Genomic DNA, 24,957 nt, shown 5'->3' with positions numbered 1-24,957 from the left:
GTTATTTACATAGTGACTTGTGGACTGAAAGCTCCCAGTGAAATGTTGAAGAGGCACTGGTGTTATTTAAGTAAACTGTGGTGAACTGGAATTTGTGTGTAACTGAAGCATGCAAAGCAAGGACTGCCTGTTTTAAGTCCAGCTTATTGGTCAAAACGGGTGAAAAAATGCATGTGACCACACGTGCAAGACCATGGCTACAGAAAATGAGGTGTCTGCACTGATATGTTTGTACTCGTATTTGGAGAACACTCACAAATAAATAGATTGAGATTTCTCTTGGGCTGGATCTCAAGGCCACCAGAATACTGGCAGCACTACAGCTTTTCTCTAGAAAAACATGGTACAGGCGAATGTGGAACAAACTCGAGAAACAATGATAGAACTTCCCTCTTACCTCTGCCATCTTCTGCCCCTTCTTCTCTCCCCCCAAAAACGTATCTTACTACCTTGTACACTAATATACAACTGATGACAGTGTATTACATTTTGTTTATGAAGCAACTGTCCTTAAAAAAATCTGATTTATAAACTTAAAAGATTTTAAGTTCTGATAACTGATTAAAGGATATAATCAATACTTTTCTTGTGCACAGAGGATGAGCAAACTACAGAATATGTAAATATAGGACACGGGTTTCTGATATTCTTAAACCAAAAACAATTAAAAAACTGAATTGCTCATAGAAAGCTTCTCATAAATACATTTTATTTTAACAACAAAAAGGTCAGTTATACACCTCTGACTGGAATTATTCAAGTACAATCTTTTCGGGGGGAGGGGGCATTCACACCATGTCACAAACAGAAAGGGGCACTAAAGTACTTCTCTGGCAGTACTATTCTAAACTGCAATATAAACATCTGATCTTACAGAACAGGACACCTCTTGAAGAGGTATAGCTTGTTTTACAATACCTACGTATTGGACTGGGGAGGGAAAAGGAAAAAGAAACAGCATTTCATGAAAATCCATTCCTAGATTACATCCATATCAAGTCTTACCACTTCATAGAATTTGTAATTTATTAGCCAGTGCTATTTAAAAATACTACTGCAGTAGGCTTAGATTGATACTGGAGAAAAATCACACACAAGGCCTAACCCTGGTGGTGTATGTGAAATCAAATCTTTACCTTCCCATGTCTCGTGTTAGGTCTACATCACAAGTCTGAATCCTGGACAGAGCTGGAAATACTTAGTTCCATTTTCCTTATGCTCAACCCAGGCAGGTGAGGACCCAAGTGCTAAGTGCATATTTTAGGCATGTGTTCTGAAACTGCTTAGAGCCACAGTAAACTATAACAGGCAATTTTATACTCTTTGAGAGTGAACATAATCATTAAACTTGGTATTTTGTCTCAAAAAAGATTTTTACATTACAGAGAACAAAGTCTCATACACATTTTGAAACTCTCATTATAAAATTACTATCCTGAGTCCATCAAGACCTGAGGGTTTCTGTTTTTTCGTGAAGTAGGCAAAAGGGTAGTTTCTATTCTTCCCATGTGATTGTACCTACACAAGTCTTCCCTAAGGGAATTTAATCCACAGTATAATTACACATCAAAGTTCTTCAGCTCTCCCCAGCTGGCACCTATTTTCACTTTCACTTTCAGTTTCACAGAAAGTTGTATGGCATTTTCCATTTCATTCTTGACAATCTGAGCTACCTAACAAAAAGAAAAAGAAAAAGAAATTAACAAACGCTGTGCAATCAAAGAACATTTCCCAATCCACCCACTGAGGTGATCAGCCATACTGGAGCTCTTCACCTGATGCTTCAAATTTGACTTCCAGAAAGAGCCAGGCATCCCGTCAGCACTGATGGAGCTCCGCCAGCTTCGGCTATAACGCTTGGGGATTTGAAACCCTCGGGGGCAAGACTCCAAATTCTCATCTAACTTCTTTCAGACAAAAACATCCCGCACCAGGAATGTCTTTAACAATGAGCATGACAGTGAGCCCTCTTAGCTCTTTCTCTACCTTCAAGGACCCAACATTTATACAGTCATCCTGGAGCTAGGGAAAGGTTCCAGAAATCTCATGCACCTTAGCCTGACCTACAGTATGTCAACTTTCTATAGAATGGACCCAAACACGGGAAAAATACCTGAACAACATCTTCTTCTGCTACTTCATATAAGAGTTCATCATGGAGTTGGAGGATGAAGAAGCCTCCTCTGATTGGGCAGAACATCCCTCGAAGTTTTCTCTTTGGTAACAATCCTACCCCATGAAAAAAGTAGCAAAACTGATAAGCATGTCACTCTGCCATAGGAAAATACTTTTTTAGAGATCTTGAGAAACTCTGGGAAATTTTAATTAAGAGATTAAAACACGTAAGATTTAGAACTATCAGGAAAATAACTACTTGCTAGCTCCCCATCGGGTAATCTAAATCTCCATCAACTTCCTCCCAGAAGGAAGGAGTCTAACAAAGAAGTCAGTAAACGGGGTTTGAAGAACTCGGCTCCAAACTCTAGTCTAATTTACTTCTAATAAATACCCATCTCTTTCCGTGGATTCCCAGTATCATAGCACCAGAGTAGTAAGGGGCCTGATTCCTACTCCAGGAACGTGAACTGGTACTGTCATTATAAAACATCTGCAGTGTTTTATAAAAGGGACAATTCCTGATGTCTTTTTATGGCCAGAGGTGTCACTATGGTAGAACTGCTGCTTCCCCAGTTGGACCTCACACTTTAGACAAGCAATCCTAATTTTATTTTGGGGGGATTGACGACAATAAAATTAACAATCTTCACTTAATGGGCAAATAGGTTTTTGTATCTATGTATTTTTGTATATAAGTGAATAACTTTATATCTATGTAACTGGCTGTATTATTCTCTTAATGTATGTGTATGTCTCTTCTAGCAAATTCCATCTCGATAGCTGATCACTACCTTTACTGCCTCATCTCCAGCAGTTTATTCTTCCCCTTTATGCTCCAAACCTTCTTAACTTATTCCCAGGAAAATTGAAAATATGGCTGGCAGTCATGGTTTGACAATCTTAGTGATAGTGAAATGGTATTTAAAGCAGAAGTATGGACACGGGATAAATAGAAGGGCAAGTTCTATGTACTTGTTAGAACAAGAAATTGTCCAAGCAGCAAGGAGAGAACGTAGGAAAAATATTTTTAAAAGAATGAGAAAAGATGCCAATATTGGCAAAGAAATGTACATGATAAGGAGGTCAACGCAGTGTATTAGTCCCAGACCTCAGAGAACAAGGAAGGTCACGAATAGGAAAATCAACATGTTCTTAAATTGTGATCTGAGTACCATCGGGAATCCCTGAGACCCTTTCAAAGCACTGGCAAAATCAAATTATTTTCATAATAACACACTGAGGTTATATTCCTTTTTTAGTCTCATTCTCTCCTAAGTGTATAGCAAGGTGACCAACTCTTGGTTTTAGCACTGAAAGTTCACATCCTGGGAAACCCACCAGTCTCCCACGAACTGGGCCATTTATCACCCTAGACTGTGGCTATAAAGGGTTTTCCAGAGGTTACAGGACAGGTGATATTGTAATAAATTCAATGCAGAAATAGATATGAGAATCCAGCTGTCTTTTCTTAAGCCAGACATTAAGGAGATTTGTAGAAATGTAAAATAGAGTCACTCATCACCATTTTTCTTTTGTTCTAAAAAATGTAGTTATTTTTATAAAAATATTATTTATGTCAACATATGGCAAGTTTATTATTTTTAAATGTTTATAAACATTTTTAAATTCCCTGTTTTTAAATTTCTAATATGGTAAATATTCGTAGATAAAATCCACATAAACAAAAGCTCTTTGGGATCTTGATAATTCTAACAGTATAAACACATCATGAGGCCAAAATGTTGGAGAGCTGCGGAGGAATAATATATAAAAATACTTCCCCTTTTCTGATGCAATTAATCTCATCATGCTATAGTTGGGGCCTCATTTATGAACAAACCTGTTTTGTCACTTTGGAGCATAACCTCCCGATGACCATGGGATTTGAAGGTTGAGTGGAAGGTCTCTAGTTGCTTCTGAATGTTAACTGTGGCTATTTTGACAATATCAGCCGCTGAACCTTGGACTGTTGTGTTGATAGCCTGACGTTCCGCCTACGAAAGAAGGTAAAAATAACAGGTGCTCCATCAGAGACACAACATGGTTTCACACCTGCTTTTAGCATCCACAGATCAGAGCTCACATCTGCAACCAGATTGGAAATCTGGACCGAGATGTGACCCAGGACATCAACTATTAAGCTGAATTCTAATAACAACTAGAATGATCCAGGGCTTTAGATTCCCGGCTATCATCCACATGAAGATAAACAAAATAGAAGAAGGTCAGGTTGCTTTGGTATAGAAATCTTCAACACTCAGGAATCAAAAACTGCATTACACTTAAGATGTATTTAGTAGCTCAAAATTATTTTATTTTATAAACATATATCATCAATGTTCTAGCTGTTATAAACTTCACTCTAAAGGATCTATTTCTCAAAATACGACTCCCCTTAATCCTAACTAGATACAAGTAGAACATCATTCATTGCGACATGGGCTGGAATGTTCCAAGCACATCCCCCATATCCGTGGCCTCTTGGTCCTACGTGGAGTTTGGCCCTAGCACGCCTGGAGCCCTTTGGTATAAATCAGAGCTTTTTATGGGCTGCCGGGGCTAATCATTAGCTGCTAGTGAAAATGTAGATCCTGGATACCTAGTATTAAATTAAAAAGTTCCTGAAATTATTGTTGCCATGAGCATCTTGGCAGGCAAACATAGCTGCCAAAAGTGACCATCCTGGAGCAGTAGGGGTGGGGTCTGGGTTAACATCCAAGGTGTAACCTATCCAAGAATATAGTTCCCATTGTCCCAAAAGGTCTCAGAAAAATGGGAAGTGCCTACTCACTGTAGAGATCTATGTAACTTGGAAGGTGTTCTCTAATTCCTAGTATATTAAATGCCTGTTAAAGAGAGACATTTTTTAAAAATTAACTGTTGTTTTGTCAGATGCTGATGACACTCAGCAGTTGTCACTGTTTAAAGAGTGACTAAATTTCAGAATTCTTCTGACTCCTCTCCTTCTGGAAACTTTGTGTAGTGGATTATGTTATTGTTGCTATTACTTGTTGCCTTTCTCTGAGAAGTTTCATAGCCCTACCCATTGCCATGTGATGTGAAGTATTTTTTCACTCTAAAAGGATGGCCTTGACTTGTTTTCACCAATAAAATGTGAGTAAAACTGAAATTCAGCATATCTAAGAAGTTTTAAAAACTATCCAACATTGTCATAAAAAAGGCCTATCCAAGATAGGGACTTTTCATTCATTCTGAATTCCAGAATGAAGAAAATATAGAACAGGGCCACATTCAACAGAATCAAACTGAATTAAAAATAATTGAGTAACATGAATTAAAAATAAAGCTCCTTATTTTAAAGTCACTGAAATTTTGGGGTTGTTTTTACTGACAAAAGCAAGTAAAAATATGACTAAAATAAATACTTTACTCTCATGATATTGTACGTCCCTGATTCGCTTCCAAAATAAGAAAATTTGGTAGTCTCAGCTTTGTGTTTTACAATCATAGTCATTCATAACCAGGACTTTTTTCATGTACATAAAAATATAGGTTTCTGGTAATGGGAGATTAGGCCATTAGGAACAAGCTTCCCATTGATAACAACGAGAAAAGCTGAAAAGAAAATGCCTCTGAATAAATCAGAGTTAAGGAAGTGAAGAATGATAGGCCCCGGAGGCCTAGGAGAAAAAGGAAACCAAGGAGGTGATCCTGGCATTGGAGGCCACCATGTCTCCCAGGGAAATCGAAAGATTCCAGAAGAGGCAGATGAGAGGCTAAGAAGCTGAGCAGAACTTGATAACCTTGAAGGGTTTGAGGAATAAATAAGTTCAGGGTCCAACAAGTAGAAAGAGGCCTGGTAAATCATCAAGTTGCAACCCTAAAAGTAACACTCTAGGAAAAACGATAAACCAAAAATAGTCTGGTCCTAACACCATTGCTTCAAATCATCTCTACCCCTGAAGTTGGATCACAGTAACCCTATGTTGTTGGTCATTCCAGTCTCCTGCCAAAAGCGAATGTAAATCCTCTGAATAAAAGTAACATCATCATACAGGCTTCAAATTATATCCATAAGCTTTTATATACAGTGTTTGACACAATAAAAAATTATCAAGACAACAAGAAGTTGAGACAACATAACCGTTTTGGTAGAAAACTAAAAGGAAAAAAAGTACCAGGAATAAACTACAGAGATACAAATATGGGACTTATTAGACTATAAAATAACCATGTTTAATATATTCAAGAAAATAAAAGAGAAAATTGAGTATTTCAGCAGAGAACAAAATACCCATAAAATAACAAAATGGAAACTCTAGAACTGAAAAATGAAAACAACAGAACTTAAACCACTTAAACAGAATATTCTCCATAGTTTGGTGTGTGTGTGTGTATGTAAGGGGATAATATTGAATTGGAAGGAGTATAAAGATGTCTTCTGGAGGGCTGGAAACGTTCTATATCATTTAGAACTTAAAAGCTCAATAGTTGGGTTCAACAGCAAATTAAAGAGAAAATCCATAAATTGAAAGAGAAGTTAGGAGAAAACATCCAGAATTAAGCATGAAGAAATATAAACATTGAAAATACCAAAGAGAGGATATGAAACATGAGGAATTTTAAAAAGTTTTAAAATTTTATAGTAGGAGTCCCAGATAGAAAGGAGAGAATGCGATGAAGCAATAATTTAAGTAGAAAAGGCTAAGAATTTTCCAAAGTCAACAAAAGATATCAAGCTCTAGATTTAAGAAATCCTAACATCCTCAAAGAAAGATCAATACACACCCACACAGAGGACATGAATTAAACACACACACACACACACACACACACACACACACACACAAAGTTAGGCACATCACAGAAAATCTGCTGGAAACCAGACAGAAAGAAAAATACTGTATGGAAAGCAACTTAGAGAAAAATGGCAGATTACCTTCAAAGAAGAAATAGACAAGGGATGGGCAAACTACACCTAGTAGGCCAAATCTGGCCCAACTCCTGTTTCTGTAAATAAAGTTTTATTGGAACATAATCACACTCATTCATTTATGTATTGTCTATGACTGTGTTTGCACTACAACAGCAGAGTTAAGTAGTTGTGACAGAGACTCTATGGCCTACAAGTAAATATATAGGGGAGTGAAATTTATCTAATAGTCACTTAAAAACTTAAAGTTCTACTCATTAGTAAAATGTTTAAAATTTCTCTCTGAAATCTGAAAAGAGGCAAAGATGTTCACTATCACTACTTCTATTCAACACTGTCCTAGCTAGTAAGGCAAACAAAATAAAAGGAATAAGGTTTGGAAAGGTAGTTATAAAATTATTTTTTTTTTGCAGATGATAACTGTGATATCTAAAAGTATTGACAAATTATTGGAATTAGTAAGTAATATTTACAAGGTTTCTAGACAAAAGAACAACAAAAAGTTATATTTCTATGTAACAGCAGCAAAGGGTTCGAAAATGTAAAGAAGAAAAAGAATTTAAAAAGAGTACCATTTGCAACAGCATCAAAACTTTTCAAATTTTGAAAAGCTATAAATCTAATAATAAATGTATAAGATCTGTTCTTCAAAACTATGCAGTATTTTTGAGAGAATTTAACAAGACGTAAATACCTAAATAAATGGACAAATATATCATGTAGACTAGAAACTCAAATTTATAAATATGTCCATTAATCCCATCTTCATCTATGTACTCAAGGCAATCGCAATAAAAAATCCCAACAGGATTTTGTGTTTATGTGGAAATTCACAAGCTGCTTCTACAATTTATATGGAAATACAAAGAACCAAGAATAGGCAAATATTTTTGGAAAAAAAAAAGAACAAGGTAAGAAAACATTGTCATTTATGAAGACGTCTTACAAAGCTGTGGAACTAAGGCCATGTGGTGCTGTCTAAAGGATGAGCACATACAACAGATCAAAATAATGTGTCCAAAAACAGACACATCTACATTATTGAATTTATGGCAAAGGTGGCACTGCCGAGCAGTGTGGGGAAAGCTCAGTCTTTTCAATAAATAATTTGGGACAATCATATATCCATCGGGGTGGGGGACTTTGACCCTCATTTTCTCATAATACATGAAAATCAATTCCTGGTTGATTATAGATATAAATGTAAAAGTCAAAACAAAAAATTTCTAGAGAATATTTTCTTGATGTTAGGGTACAGAAAGCTTTCTTAAACAGCTCAAGGAAAGCACTACAATAATATAAAAGTCTGCTAAATCCATGTAAGCAAAGGGCTTATACCTGGAATATATAAAGGACTCTCATAAATCAGTTAAAGGACAGACAACTCAAAAAAAAAAAGAAACAAAAGACGTAAGACTTAAACAGACCCTTCACAAAAGAAAATACCCAAATATTCAATAAGCATTGTTTAAAAGGAGCTTAACAGTACTAGTCATCAACAAATAATCAAAAGCACAATGAGGCACCACTACACAGCTACCAGAATAACTAAAATTAAAAAGACCAATGATATCAAGAACGCAGATACAATATACATAGCTGATGGCAACGTAAATTGGGATAACTACTCGGCAAAACTATGTAGTATGCACTAAAGATAACAACATGCTTGCTCTATAACTCAGCAATTCCACTCTAAGCTAATGGAATTGGGTACATATGTTCACCAAAAGACATATACAAGAATGTTCATAGCAGCTTCGTTTAATGATAGCCACAACACAGGAACAACCAAACTGTCTGCCAACATTAGAATGGGTAAATACATTGTTGGTATGTTCCTATCATGGAATACCACTCAACTAAATGAAGACATAAACTACAGCTGTACATGATACTGATTATTCTCACTTATAGTTGAATGAAAAAATTCAGCCCAAGATTACATACAGTATGAAAATATTTAAATAAAATTCAAGTTCACACAAAACTAACCTATAGTTGTATGTGTGTGCACAGGGGGACAGTATTGACTTGGAAGGAGCATAAAGAAGCTGGGATGCTGGGAAAGCTCTATACCATGATCGTCATGTTAGTTACATGGGTATATACATATGTGAAACTTCAAGATTTACACTTAAGATTTGTGCCCTTTACTGCATGTATGTTGTTTCTCAATACAAATTTTAAGAATAAACAAAATGAATACCGTCTCTGCATCTAAAATTACCAATAAGAGAATGTAAAGGCCTGATACAATATGGGAGAGAATATTTCCCACATATGTAACCAGTAATAGGCTCATATAAATCAGTAAGAAAAAGACAGACAGCCCAACATAAAAATGAATGTGAAACCTTGAATAGGCACTATCCCAATAAAAAAATAACTAAATGGCTAAACAAAATTTGTTAAATTACTTTACCTCATTAGTATCCAAGAAAATGCAAATTAAAACTACAAGATATTACTTTACACCCACCAGAATAGCCAGATTTATACTTACTTAGTAGCAAATGCTGGCAAGGATGCAGAACAATAAGAATTTGAGTATACTTCTGATGGAAGGGCAGAATGCTACAATCATGATGGAAAACAATTTGGCCTTAGCTACTAAAGCCAAAGATAAGCAGTGATTCTATGACTAGGTCTTTACCAAACATGAATGGAAACACATGTGCGTTAAGAACCTTGGACAAGAATGTTTAAATTATCAATATCCATAGTAGCTTCAAATTGAAATTCCAATGTTCACCAACAAAAGGATACATTGTGGTATACCCATATAATAGAGTACTATACAGCTACCCTTACATGAAACAACAAGAATGATTTGCCTATGTAAAATTAGACACAAAAGAATACACATATATGATGTATATAGAAGTCGATAATACACAAAACAAAACTACAGGGTTAGAAGTTATGATAATGGTTATTTCTGGGAAGACAGTGGGTGGTGACTAGAAGGAGGCATGAGAGGGCTTCTGGGGTACTGGCAATATTCTGTTTCTTGACTTGGGTGATGGTTACACAGGTGTAGCTCTGTGATAATTTACTGAAATCAACATTTGTTTTCTGTGCTTTTTATATGTAAATTTTTCATACAATAAAAGTTAAACAGAAAGTAAAACCAAACCAAAACCAAAACATATATCTGGCTACATTTATTCCTAATTCAGAAGGTTTGAATTTTTGTTTTTCTCATCAACAGCATAATGAATTAGTTAGATCTTTGACACCTAATGTTTGGGCATCAAAAGTCTTATTCTTACATCTTTAGCTACATAAATATTAGTTTTCAAAAAAATTATATCACTTACTTACATAAATAACTCTATCCTCCATTTTTCATCATGGAAATCCCAAGAAACAAAATCAATTCCTGTTAGATCAAATCCAGATTTCTCAGCTTGACATTAAAAGCCTTCTACTAGCTTTTAACAAGTAGAAAATTATCTACCACTAAGTGACAACTCAAACTCTCCATTCCTACCAGATCGGCCTTCTAGCCAATCCTCAAATTCTTATCCACATGTGATTGTTTTTTCTCATGCCCAATAATCTAAATTTCACTATTTTAATAATTTTATTAAATTTATTGTATTGACATTGGTTAGTAAAATTATGTTTCAAGTGTACAATTCTATAATACATCATCTATATATTGCATTGTGTGTTCACCACCCAGATTCAGTTCTTTTTCCATCACCATATATTTGACCCCTTTACCCTCCCTACCACCCTCCCTCCTCCCCTTACCCTCTGGTAAACACTAAACTGTTGTCTGTATCTATAAGTTTTTGTTTGTCTTGTTCATTTTTTGCTTTCAGTTTGATATCCCACATATGAATGAAATCATATGGTTCTTGACTTTTTCTGTCTGACTTATTTCCGCTTAGCATGATAATCTCCCATCCAAGTATTAACCAGGCCCAACCCTGCTTAGCTTCCGAAATCTGGCAAGATCGGGTGCATTCAGGGTGGTATGGCCATAGACAGCATGATAATCTCAAGATCCATCCATGTTGTCACAAGTGGCAGTATTTCATATTTTCTTATGGCCAAGTAATATTCCATTGTATATATGTACCACATCTTCATTATCCAACCACTTATTGAAGGATACTTTGGTTGTTTCCATGTCTTGGCCACCGTGAATAATGTTGCAATGAACACAGGGGTGCACATATCTTTACGGATAAATGTTTTCCGATTTTTTGAGTAGATACGCAGAAGAGGGATTGCTGGGTCATATAATAATTCTACTCTTAATTTTTTGAGGAACCACCTTACCGTTTTCCATGGTAGCTATACCAATTTATATTCCCACCAGCAGTGTATGAGTTCCTTTTTTTCCGCAACCTCTCCAACACTTGTTATTACTTGTCTTGTTGATAATAGCCATTTTAACAGGTGTGATATGGTATCTCATTGTGGTTTTGATTCGCATTTCCCTAATAGCCAGTGAAGTTGAGCATTTTTTCAAATATCTGTTGGCCATTTGTATGTCTTCTTGGGAGAACTGTCTGTTCAGTTGCTTTGTCCATTTTTTTAATTGGATTGTTTGTTTTTTTGTTGTTGAATTGCATGAGTTCTTTATATATTTTGGATATTAGCCCCTTATCCAAGGTGTTGTTTGCAAATACCGTCTCCCATTCAGTTGGTTGCCTCTTTGTCTTGCTGATGGTTTCTTTTGCTGTGTAGAAGCTTTTTAGTTTGATATCGTCCCATTTATTTATTTTAAATCAACAGATTCTGGGTGGTGAACACACAATGCATTATAGGGATGATGTATTATAGAAATGTACACTTGAAATCTACATAATTTTACTAACCAATATGACCCCAATAAATTTTTTAAAAAAAATTTGTTTGAGTTCTATCTCCTCTCTGAAGCCTAAATAATTTAGTATATGTGTTATTTTTATATAGTTCTATTAATATTTTGCTTTATCTCTTCTAATACATTTTAAGACTTATTTTACTAAGGCATCAACTACAATGCCAAGTTCACTCAAGAGATAGTAAAAGCCTAGTAAACATCTGATGTCTGCATGTGGATATATGGGAGGCTAGACAGTGAAGCGTAACAAAAGCCCACTATTCCTCCATGGTCCCTAAGAGCATTCTAACTCCACATAAGAGTTTAGAAGTTTTCATTACATGCACTATGGACACTGACATGCAAAAGTATGGGGGAAGGGCAAAATACAACCAGTTAGGAAGAACTGAACTATTATAGAAGCCTAAATTCTCAGATACATAGAATATCTTTATGAATCCCATTTATATCAGAAAAAGATTTTAATCATAATTTGAACAAATACCATCAATAAATCTTTAAACTGATGTTAAAAATAGACTTCTTCAGTATTTTGGGTACCCTAATAATCTCTGATGAGTTAGTGCTTTTAAAATAAATAAATAAGTAGAATTAGTAAAAAAAAAAATCACAATTTAATGACTAGTTAATCCCTAAAGACACTGGCAATCTGATGTGATATGACAAATTAGTCTATGGTATCTGAAACAAAGAACAATTAGCAAATGTAAGAATTAGGTTTACAATGAGATACCACCTCACCCCAGTCAGGATGGCTATCATCAATAAATCAACAAACAACAAGTGCTGGCGTGGATGCGGAGAAAAGGGAACACTGGTGCACTGTTGGTGGGAATGCAGATTGGTGCAGCCACTATGGAAAACAGTTTGGAGATATCTCAAAAATCTGAAAATGGAACTACCTTATGATCCAGCAATCCCACTCCTAGGTATCTATCCGGAGAAATCCAAAACTCCAATTCAAAAATCTTTATGCACTCCTATGTTTATTGCAGCACTATATACAATAGCCAAGACCTGGAAACAACCGAAATGCCCATCAGTAGATGACTGGATTAAGAAACTGTGGTACATTTATACAATGGAGTATTACGCAGCCATAAAGAAGAAAGAAATCTTACCATTTGCAACAACATGGATGGACCTAGAGAACATTATGTTAAGTGAAATAAGTCAGAAAGAGAAAGACAAATACCATATGATCTCACTTATATGCGGAATCTAAAGAAAAGAATAAGTGAATGAACTAATCAGAAACAGTTTTGGAAACATGGAGGAAAAACAGAGGGTTGCTAGAGGGGCGGGGGGGTGGGGATAAGGGGAAGGTGAGAGGTTTTGGGAACGTACAGAGGGATAGTGGATGGGGGGAGGGGGATTCACACAGTGTGAGGGATATAAATGATAAACGTCTAAAAAAAAAAAAACTACCTTGGGTTTGCAAAAGTATTTGTACAAAGGCCATTAAAATGCTTTTCAAAAAAAATGATTTATTTGGCAATATAAGAAAATGATAAAACTCCAAAAAAAAAAAAAAAGAATTAGGTTTATCTATAACTTATTACCAAAGCTAATAAATAATTGGCTTTCTTTTAATTGATTATTAAGTGAACCCATATTTACATTAGTCTCCCAAAGACTGTGTTCAGCAAATACGGGCATGTGCCAACACTTCAGAAGTCCTTAATAAAATACAAGATCCAATTAATATGCTAGAGATCCCTATAAGGGACAATAGCAGCATTTAGTCTTTGTTGAAAAGTATATATCATTGAAATTTTAAGTTAAAAATCCAGAGAAATTTCAACATACGTGAGCTTTATGATAAGGGTCGTTGTCTTTGATTCCTGGTAAATATCTACGCCGTCCCAAAATGGTCTGAACAAACCCATCTCTTTTACAATTCTTCACCGTCTCTTTCATGAAATGATTAATACCTACAAAGAAATAAAAAGAAACAATTATACCCAAAGTCCATTTTTAATCTCATTCAATAGTTTCAATACAGTGGAATATACCAAAACCCTACTAATAGCACAACACCAAAATTTTACATATAAACTTTCATCCACTTTTTGTACACGCAGAAAGCTGGAAATAAAAGGTACTTTAGAAATGACATGATCTAACTTTTTGTTTTTTAACCAACAACTTAAAAAAAGTATGAAACTAAACTCCAGAACAACCTAGGTGGTTTTATTCCAGGATCTTCCATGCTATTTTTCACAGGTTTCTATTATTTGATCATGTTAATCCTCTTTTATTCTTTGATCTTAGCATTTCCAGGCTTAAAACATTCTAACACCTCCTTGCTACCACCTAAGCTGTGATCCAAATAGGAACTAACTGAAATTAATGCATGAGTTATAATATTTCATTAGGAACATATACAACCCCTTCTTAGAATTCAAAATTCAATAGTATACTATGTGGATAGTATTCAATTCAAATACATTCATATTCCATATACCAGCATTCATCCTTTGCAATGTAAGTCCATTATTATGTCTTATGGATCTCCAGGATGAATTCTTTGCTTCAGGTGGTCCAATCTCTTCACTCTTCATTCCTGTCTCTTTCTCCGTATTCTTTAAAACACAATCAAGTGTAGAGACTGTGCTGATCTATCTTTATTCATATTTGTAATTTCTGCTTTCTCATAGCTCTGCTCATCCTAAGTAATAAACACTAATGTCTCCCAATTGAAAAAGTCCTCAGTTGAGGATTTCTGTTGTGTGGCTGGCACACACACACACAAAAAAGACATTTAAGGAGACTGTGGTTGAAAGGAAAGGAGAATATCCTGCCAAGTGAAGCTGTTGGAGATATTTGACCACTAGCATAAAAAATCGGAAGCAATCACGCTCTCTCATGTTTTTCTCTTTAAGAATTACTGTGATATTGTTGAGGGAAGAGCAAAGAAAAGGATGAGATTTAAGAGAGCTCTATAAATTATCTTATCTGCATCTGTAGGAGGCTTTCCAATAATCAGATACTGCAAGAACTACTTTTAAAAACAATCAATTCTGAGATATAATTTATATATAATAAAAGGCACTTCTTCAAGTGAACAGTTTGATGCATTTTAATAAACGTATACACCCCTGTCACAGTCACTAAAAGACACAAACATTTTCATGACCTTTACAGGCAGAACCCTATTATTATCCTCACTCACTGATGTGCTTTATGACACTATATCTTAGGTTTTTATGTTCTTCATATTTATAAAAATTGAATTATACTACGTTCTCATTTGTGTCTGCCTTCTTTTGCTAAGTAGTATTACATGTCAGATATAGACCAAAATCTGTTTATTCAGAATCCTGTTGTTAGACATTTTAACTGTTCCAAATCTTGGGCTGTTATGAATAAAACTACTATAATATTCATGTACAAGTCTTTCTTTGGACATATGTTTTCATTTTTCTTGAGCAAATACCCAACAGTAGAATTGCAGGATCCAATGGTTAAGTGTGTTTAACTTTATGTGAAAGAGCCATACTATTTTCCAAAGTGGTGGTACCATTTTACAACTCTACAAGCAATGTAAATGAGATACAATGTTTTTAATTTTAGCCATTCTAGTGTTTTTGTAATGGTATCTCTCTGTGGTTTTAATTTGCTCTTCCCTGATGACCAATGATGATAACATTTGATGTGGTCATTCATTTATTTTTTGTGAAATGTCTGTTGAAAATATTTGACCTTTATTTTATTGGCATGTTTGCCTTCTTAGCATTGACATGTATAAAAGTTCTTTAATATTCTGGATGCAAGTCCTTTGTTAGATTATTAGGAACTGCAACTACTTTCTCTCTTTTCTCTGTCAGTGGCTTGCCTTTACATTTTCTTGATGGTGTCTTTCATCAGTGTTTATCTTTTGTGATTCAGTGTTACTATCACCTAAGAAATCTTTGCCTATCTCATTGTCACAAAGCTTTTCTCCCGTGTTTCTTCTGGAAGATTTATCGTTTTAGCTTTTACTTTTAAATCTATGAATTATATCAAGTTAATTTTTGAATACAGTGTGAGATAAAAGTTGAAGTTCACTTTTTTCCCATACTGGTATCTAGTTCTTCTAACACCGATTGTTGACAAGACCATTTTTCTTCCATTGAATTACCATGGCAACTTTGTTGAAAATTAATTCACTGTGTAAGTCTATTTCTGGACCATTTATTATGACCCATTGTTCTCTATGTCTACCCTTATGCCTATCTTGATTATTGTAGTTTTATAAGTTTTGAAACCAGAGAGTGTAAGTACTCAACATTATACTTTTCCCAAAAAATTATTCTAATTGTTCCAGTCCCTTTGAATGTCCATATAAATTTAGAGTCAGCTTGTCTAATTCTAAACAAGAGTCTAACAGAATTTTGCATTGAATCGATAGAACAATTTACAAAAAACTGTCATCATAACTGGTGCCTTCTAATAAATTAACATGGTAAACCTCCCACTTATGTAAGCATTCTTCAATTTCTGTCAGGATTGCTTTGGAGTTTTCAATAAAGTTTTGCACATATGCTGTTAAATTTAGCCTAAGAATTTCATGTATTTTGATGTTATTGTAAATGGTTTTACTTCATACACTAATTATTTGTTGCTAGATATAGAACTACAACTACTGATTTTTACAAATGACCCTGTTTTAGTAAAATTCATATGATTTTTGATGTACAAGATCATGTCATGTGTCAATAAAATTTTCTGTTTGAGGGTTGGGGACAGGTTGATTACAAGGGGCATAAAAGAACTTTCTGGGGTTATGGGGTTATGGTTCCATACCTTGGTTGTGGTATAACTTATACGACTGTATGCATTTGTCAAAATTCATAGAATTATACACATAAAAAGTGTTAATTTTATTCTATGTAAATTATACCTCAATAAACTGCCAAAAGAAAAGACAATTTATAACAATGATACTCAAACTGCTTTATAACAGCAATTGTTCACTCACAATTTCTGGTACGTTTAATCAATGGTTTACAGTTTCAAATTAAAGCTATCTAAACCTAAAGTACAGGACAATTTCAAGATTTTATGAGATATTCACAACGACACAGTAGCATATACATCAACTACGTTTTGCTACTCCATTTCTGTCCCTACTTTTATGAAAAAAAAAACGCATCTTAGTAAATGATCATAATAAGGTTAATATTATTAAATTAACAATGCCTAATGAAAAGTTCTGATTAATGGAAATACAATTTTTTAAAATTAATAATACTATGGAAAGACAATTGAGAAGAATAGTATCTAGAAGATAATTACCACGCAAGGCTTCTTACCTGTGTATCTGGATTTGAAGGAGTCAATGTAACAAGCAGCATCGTTTTCTTTAATACCCATTTGCTCTCCCAAAGATTTAGCTCCCATTCCATAAATGATTCCATAGCAAATCTGAAAGGGAGTCATCACACTCAGTAAGTAAATTCAAGGTTGTAGCTACATAAAATGCAAATATAAAAAGTTCCTTAGGATTGAAATTTGGTAAGTTTTTTATTTCATAGTGATTGAAAGAAATGTTCAGATTTGCTTTTGGTGGGTTAGATCCATTAAAGCTGATATCCACTGAACATCCTTTATGCCTTTTAGCAATACTTTTTTGGGGGGAGGAGAGGAAGGGAGGGAGAGGCAGAATATGAATGAATATTAATGTCTGTTTAAGAAAATAATCCTAATGATTTAAAAGGGAAGATTTATTTCTGACTCTTTGTCATTTATCCAGCAGTCTTCATAGCAGCTTTCTACTCCTCATAATACCTCATTAACTTCTGGTTAAAGAAGTGCCTAGGAGTCAGGAAAGAAACATTACAAACATCCCTCTCGTTACTCTTAGATAGCACTAAAAGAGCTGGAAGAATAGGCTTCATGCGTTGATAATAGGAAAGACTTATTGGAAATACCCTCTTCACCTCATAGCCACCGGAAATTTCACACTTGCAGAATTCATAATTTCGTGAATCTCACAATACATTTGAGTTAAACACAAACCCATGAGGAAATTTTGGATGTAATGAAGGGGAATAGCTTAAACAGGTAAAAAAAAAGAAAAAAACCACCCTCTGATTTATTAAGTATTGTTTGTGTTCAAATCCTAATTCCAGCATTTACAAGCTGTATTATCTTGCAAAAGCTACCTAAATTCTTGGCATCTTGATTTCTTCATTCATTACATGAAGATAGTAATACTATATCATGGAAGTGTTAAGATTAAATGAGTTACTAGTTACAAGTGCTTAGGAAACTGCATGACATAAAGCAAGCTCTATATAAATGTTGTTAAATAAAATTTAAACAGATAACTTGCTAAAACTGATTATGAGAATTCTAAAATACTTTTAATGTGATAAGACAGCTAGAGGTATTTTGTTTTTTCCTTTTTTAAAATACATTGAGAGGGATTTTTTTCCTCCTTTTTTCTTTTCCTTTCTGGTCTTTTAATGCTGTATTTTGTTGTGATGTCTACTTTTTTTTTTTTTTAAACTTAGACATTACTTAGTGCTAGCTGGGATCCCGGTAAGACTTAAAAATTAGATGGTTCACTGCATGGTGATTTAGGGGGGTAATGGTATAGCATAAACACTATTAAATCATGCAAGAACTTATATTAAATAGAGGCCACTATCATCAGTGGACAAATGTTTAGGTTACAAAGTCAGAATGTCTAGGTTCTGGCATTTTGAACTTATCCTGGCTTCACCACTTATATCTATATGATCTTAAGCAAATCACTAACTTCTGTGCCTCAGTTTTCTTCTATATAAAATGAGGATGATAATAATACCTATTTCATGGGTGTATTATGAGGATTAAATATTGGAATGTTACCTACTTTACCTAGGATTTGATTCTTGCTAAATGCAGGATCCCAGAGGAGATTAAATAGATAGATAAGATAAAGCTGTCTTTCTAAGTCATGGAAGAAACAAGGGTTGGTACCAAACAGACAGTGGTGAAAGGGAGTGTTTCCTGCCTAATAAACCAATCAAGGATTATAGCTGTGAGTAACTAGAAGTAAATGTGAAACTAGTAAAGTAGGCTCTTAGAGGTGGGAGTGGTGTGCCTTTACCTCAGCCAACAATCCTACTTTCTTGAAAATGGCATCACATTTCCCACAGGTCACGTGGTAAGGAAGTATCAGTGTTAATCCAGGCCATGAAATGGTGTAACTGTGGCCTTTGACATTCTCTGTGCCAGACAATCATCCAGGAGTAGAAACTAATATGGATCCACTTGAAAGGTCCAAGGGTAGTATGAAGTTTCACAGATGGATTAGTTAACAAAAGGCCTCAAACTAAAAAGTTATCAATTATTAATTATAATCCACAGCTCAGCTATATTTATTTTTCAACAAACATTTAGAGAGCACCTTTTTATAAAAAGCACTGTGGCTCAATTCTGTGTGAAAACAGAAAGACGAAAATATGGATGCTTACAGACTAGAGATGTAAAATACACACACACACACACACACACACACACACACACACACACACACACAAATAACAAATAACAACTACCACTGCCACAATATCTACCACTAACACATATGGCTCTTTGGACACTAAATTGCCTCAGACTAAGTCTATTTGATTCTTTCTGCTAACTCTGCAAAGGAAAGTATAATGAATACCATGAGACAGTCTCAGGTGAATGTGGTTTGAAAGATCCAAAGACAAAAAAAAAAAAAAATCATTCCTCAACTGCAAGTGATTGAAACAATTTTTCAATTTTTTTGAATCATTAAAATTCTCCTCATCTATGTTAACCATGTTCACTAAAATTACCTGCTTTGCTTGTTGCCTCAGATTATCCCCAACAGACTCTGGCTCAATCATCTTCCATTCAGCTGCAATACTCCTGAAAACATCAGCTCCAGTGTTTAATACTTGAATGAGACGATGATCATGAGATAAATGAGCCAAGATCCTCAGTTCAAGTTGAGAGTAATCAGCAGCTAATATTAAACCATCTGAAGTAGAAATAATTTTAGAAAAGCTGGTACAAAGACAAATCCGTTTTATACAGTTGAGCAGATGACAGAAATTAGTTCTAACATAGAGGCATGAGCGCATGTGTCCAAAAGTTAAAACTTTGCTTGTAATATGCAATTCAATTCTGTAACCTAGATGACTTTTTTTCATATACTTTTCAAGTATATGTAATATGTGTAAAGTCACCCCTGACCTCTGCTCCTTAACCATTGTGGTAGTGATTTCCTCAGTATTCCCACAGCACCTGACATACAATCTGAAATTGTTCTTTCATGCCTCTCCCACATAGCACTGAGCCATTACGGACGTGAGACTTATTCCTTTGCATTCTATACAAAACCTTACATAGTTCCTGGCACATAATAGGCTCTTAAATGGTTGTTGAATGAATGAGTGAATGAATGAATGAATGAATGAATGAAGAAACTGGTTTCTAATGTGTGCACATTTTAAGTGGACTGAAGAGAAACCTGTGTTCTTCAATAATAACAAAGGCATTCAGCGTTTGATATGTAAAGAAGAGTTATTAAGAGGATTCAGATAATTTACCTAAGAATTAGAAATGACTGGATTACATATGCATGGCAAAAAAATAAATAAATAAATAAATAAATAAAAGCAGGGCTACAGAACAAAATAGGAAAACTATTTGCAACTAATATTACAGAGAACTCATTGCTATATTATAAATCAAGAACTATAAATCAAGTACTACAAATCAAGAACAAAACATAAACAAGCAGTTCATGAAAATAATAAAAACAAAAGAATCTTAAACATATTAAAGAATGCTTAACTTCATTTACAAAAGAAATGAAAATTAAATCTATATCAAGAAATGATTTTTCTCTACTTATGTTGCAAAAATCCAGAAGTTGGACAGCACACGCAGTGGCAAGGCTGAGAAAGAAACACTCATATATTGTTATTAGGAAGTAAATGGTAACTGTCCCCCAATAGATGGCAATTTGACAATACCTATCAAAATTAAATATGTTTTTACTCTGCAACTCAACAAACAACCCACAGATTACCTGCACACAGGTTAAACCGGCTTATACACAAATTTCTTTACTGATAATCACAAATCTCCAGTATAAAAACATTAAATGAAAAAAGCAAGGCACATACAGTGTATATGGAATGCTTATCTTTGTGTAAGAATAGGGGAAGAAAATATTACATATTTGTATCTGCTTATATCAGCATAAAAATACTGAAAGTGAGACTTCCGGAAAAATGGCGGCATGAGGTGAGCCTCTGTAAAGCTCCCCCGGAATTTACAAAGAATCGAACAACAAAAACTCCACAAAGGACTCCCTGCACAGCAGACAGGCAACATGAAGAGGCCCACTACCGACTGAAATCACCTACAGGTGGGAGATTCGCGCGAGTGGAGGGAGGAGGAGGAAAGGGAGAAGCGCGCGGAGACGGAGCCGCGCGGGCGCAGGACGCAGACCTAGCTCAGTGCGCCGAGCTCGCTGCTTCCCGGAACTACCGCAGCTGCGGGAGAGGGAAGAACTCGGACTGCTAGGGCTCCGCCAGGGCTCCACAGGGCTGAGGGGACAGCATATACCACGGCTGAACCCAACGCTCACGGCAGAGACCTCGGAGAAAAGACTGAGGGAAAAAGGCTGAAAACGGTGGTTTAAGCCCACACTGCCAAGCAGAGAACGGAGCCTTAGGCACTGAGACTAGCCGCCCCCTCCCTCCCCTCCCAGAGCTCGCCCCGCCCCCACCTGCCCGGTGCTAGAAGCGAAACAGTAGCAGTGTCAGATCAAAACAACAGAAATTTTGCTGTTTTGAGATCTGTGGACCGCAAACACAAATTCACAGCCCAACTAGTTCCAGCAAAGGGGAGAGATCTGTGGAAGCAGGACCGGCTGAGGTGGTGGTCGCCGCCATTGCTCTGGGCCACCTCTCACAACTCACCCCGCCCCTGACCCCACCTATCTGGGCGGATCCCTGCAGGAGTAAACAGAACTGCTGAAATATACGGGCTCTGAATCAGCAGCTGGAAGAGCTTTCGAACATCAAAAGCTCTCCGCATACCCACCAGGACACTGCGCCCTGTGACCTAGACGAACTATTAACAGAGGAGAAGCCCGTCTCCCAGGGAATCCCCCCTTTGCGTGAGAAGTTGGAATAGTGCAGAGAAAACATAGCATTACTGTGTGGGAGAAGAAAAATAAGTTGCAGTTGGAGAAATAATAAAACATTCTACCAACAAGTACTGGCAAACAAAAGAAAGACCGCTTTCTATCAACCTGTTGCAGAAGTCACTCCTGTAGATGTCTAGGAAGAGAAATAGTAAACCAGTAATCACCATGAATAACCAAGGCAACAAGATAGCTCAGAAAGATAGTGAAAAATCTCCAGAAAAGGCACTTAAAGATACAGAAATATGTGACTTAAATGACAGAGAATTCAAGATTGCAGTTCTGAAAAAACTCAACGAGATACAAGAAAACACAGATAGGCAGTTAAAGGAACTCAGAAACTCAATCAAAGAACAGCATGAGCATTTTACGAAAGAGATTGAAATCTTAAAAAAGAACCAAATAGAATTTCTGGAGATTAAGAACTCAATAGAAGAAATTAAGAATGAAATAACCAGCTTAGGTAGTAGAGTTGACCAGATGGAGCAAAGAATCAGTGACATCGAAGATAGAAACCTGGAAATGACACAAATTGAAGAAGAAAGAGACTTGAGACTTAAAAGAAATGAAAGAACTCTACAAGAACTTTCTGACTCCATCAGAAAGAGCAATATAAGAATAATGGGCATACCAGAAGGAGAAGAAAGAGAGAAGGGAACAGAGAATATATTCAAACAAATTGTCGATGAGAACTTCCCAAATTTGTGGACAGAACTGGACCCTCGAATCCAAGAAGCAAACAGAACACCTAGTTACCTCAATCCCAACAGACCTTCTCCAAGGCACATTGTATTGAAGCTGTCTAAAATCAACGACAAAGAAAGAATCCTCAAGGCAGCCAGGGAAAAGAAGACGGTAACTTACAAAGGAAAGCCCATTAGATTATCATCAGATTTTTCAGCAGAAACTCTACAAGCCAGGAGGGAGTGGAAACAAATATTCAAACTATTGAAAGAGAGAAACCATGAGCCAAGAATAATATATCCAGCAAAGATATCCTTTAGATATGAAGGAGGAATAAAGACCTTTCCAGACATACAGAAGCTGAGGGAATTTTCTAATACACGACCTGCACTACAAGAAATACTAAAGGAGGCTATTCGACCACCATCAACAGGGACAATTTGTGGCAACCACAACTCAAAAAGGGGGAGAGTAAAGGCCTGAACCGGAATATGGCAATGGAGAAAGTAAGCGTGCTGAAGAAAATGGAATACTCTAAATATCAAACTTTCTTTTACATAAACTTAAGGGTAACCACTCAAAATAAATCCAGAATTGAAATATATACTGAAATAAAAAAAGAAACAGAGGGAAACATCATAGAATACCACCACACAGAAATAATAGACAACAACAAAAAGGCAAAGAAACAATGGAGACACAACCTTACCAGAAAACTAAGGATAGAATGACAGGAAATCCTCACATATCAATAATCACCCTAAATGTAAATGGACTGAACTCACCAATAAAAAGGCACAGAGTAGCAGATTGGATCAAAAAAATAAACCCAACCATATGCTGTCTCCAAGAGACACATCTCAGCTACAAGGACAAGCATAGACTCAAAGTGAAAGGGTGGAAATTGACACTCCAAGCAAATGGTACCCAGAGAAAATCAGGTGTAGCCATAATGATATCAGATGAAACAGACTTCAAGGTGAAAAAGATAACAAGAGACAAAGATGGACATCTCATAATGGTGAAGGGGACTGTACAACAAGAAGACATAACAGTCATCAATATTTATGCCCCCAATCAGGGAGCACCGAAATACACCAAGCAACTACTAACAGAACTAAAGGGAGAAATTGACCAAAACACAATTATACTAGGGGACTTAAATACATCATTGACAGCTATGGATAGATCATCCAAACAGAAAATAAATAACGAAATAGTAGCCCTAAATGACACATTAGATGAAATGGACATAATTGACATTTATAGAGCACTTCATCCTAAAACATCAGACTATACATTCTTTTCTGGTGTACACGGAACATTCTCAAGGATAGACCATATATTGGGACATAAAATCAGTCTCAACAAATTTAAGAAGATTGAAATCATACCATGCATATTCTCTGATCACAAGGCTTTGAAATTGGATATCAACTGTAAAAAGAAAGCGGGGAAAAACACAAATACATGGAGATTAAACAACATACTTTTAAAGAAGGACTGGGTCAAAGAAGAAATTAGAGGAGAGATCAAAAGATACATAGAAACAAATGACAATGAAAATACATCCTACCAAAATTTTTGGGATGCAGCGAAAGCAGTTTTAAGAGGGAAATTTATCTCACTACAGGCCTATCTCAAGAAACAAGAAAACTCCCAAATAAATAACCTCATGTTCCACCTTAAAGAACTAGAAAAAGAAGAACAAGTAAAACCCAAGGTCAGCAGAAGAAAGGAAATAACAAAAATTAGAGCAGAACTAAATGAAATAGAGAACAAAAAGACAATAGAAAAAATTAATATGACAAAGAGCTGGTTCTTTGAAAAGATTAACAAAATTGACAAACCCTTGGCTAGACTTACTAAGATAAAAAGAGAGAAGACACTGATTAACAAAATCAGAAACGTAAAAGGGGAAGTTATCACGGACACCACAGAAATACAAAGGATCATCCAAGAATACTATGAAGGACTATATGCCACCAAATTCAACAACCTAGAAGAAATGGACAAGTTCTTAGAAACATATAGCCTTCCAAGGCTGAACCATGAAGAACTGGAAAATCTAAACAGACCGATCACCAGTAACGAAATTGAATCAGTCATCCAAAACCTTCCCAAAAGCAAAAGTCCGGGACCAGATGGCTTCACTAGTGAATTCTACCAAACCTTCAAAGAGGATCTAATACCAATTCTGCACAAACTCTTCCAAAAAATTGAAGAAGAGACAGTACTCCCTAACTCATT

The 24,957-nt window shown here is 35.6% G+C and overlaps 1 protein-coding gene across 2 annotated transcripts in view; it reads right to left on the bottom strand.

Moving 5' to 3' along the window:
• Window positions 1–692: 692 nt before the first annotated feature.
• The window catches only part of POLQ (DNA polymerase theta), a 126,581-nt gene continuing 102,316 nt past the window's right edge, over window positions 693–24,957 (bottom strand). For both annotated transcript variants that reach the window (XM_019729623.3, XM_074331249.2), the window contains 6 exons: window positions 19,658–19,842; window positions 17,156–17,267; window positions 13,668–13,792; window positions 3,959–4,112; window positions 2,114–2,229; window positions 693–1,673 (listed from right to left, as the gene is read on the bottom strand). In XM_019729623.3, coding sequence (XP_019585182.3) covers window positions 1,560–1,673; window positions 2,114–2,229; window positions 3,959–4,112; window positions 13,668–13,792; window positions 17,156–17,267; window positions 19,658–19,842 — 806 coding nt within the window. In that variant the 3' untranslated portion in view covers window positions 693–1,559. The remainder of the gene's footprint in view (window positions 1,674–2,113; window positions 2,230–3,958; window positions 4,113–13,667; window positions 13,793–17,155; window positions 17,268–19,657; window positions 19,843–24,957) is intronic.

This window comes from Rhinolophus sinicus, chromosome 17 (genome assembly GCF_057876585.1).
Source record: "Rhinolophus sinicus isolate RSI-liver-muscle chromosome 17, RSI-T2T, whole genome shotgun sequence".
Classification (NCBI taxonomy): Eukaryota; Metazoa; Chordata; class Mammalia; order Chiroptera; family Rhinolophidae; genus Rhinolophus; species Rhinolophus sinicus.
Note: the sequence above shows the minus strand (reverse complement) of the source record. Positions and strands in the feature narration are given on the sequence as shown.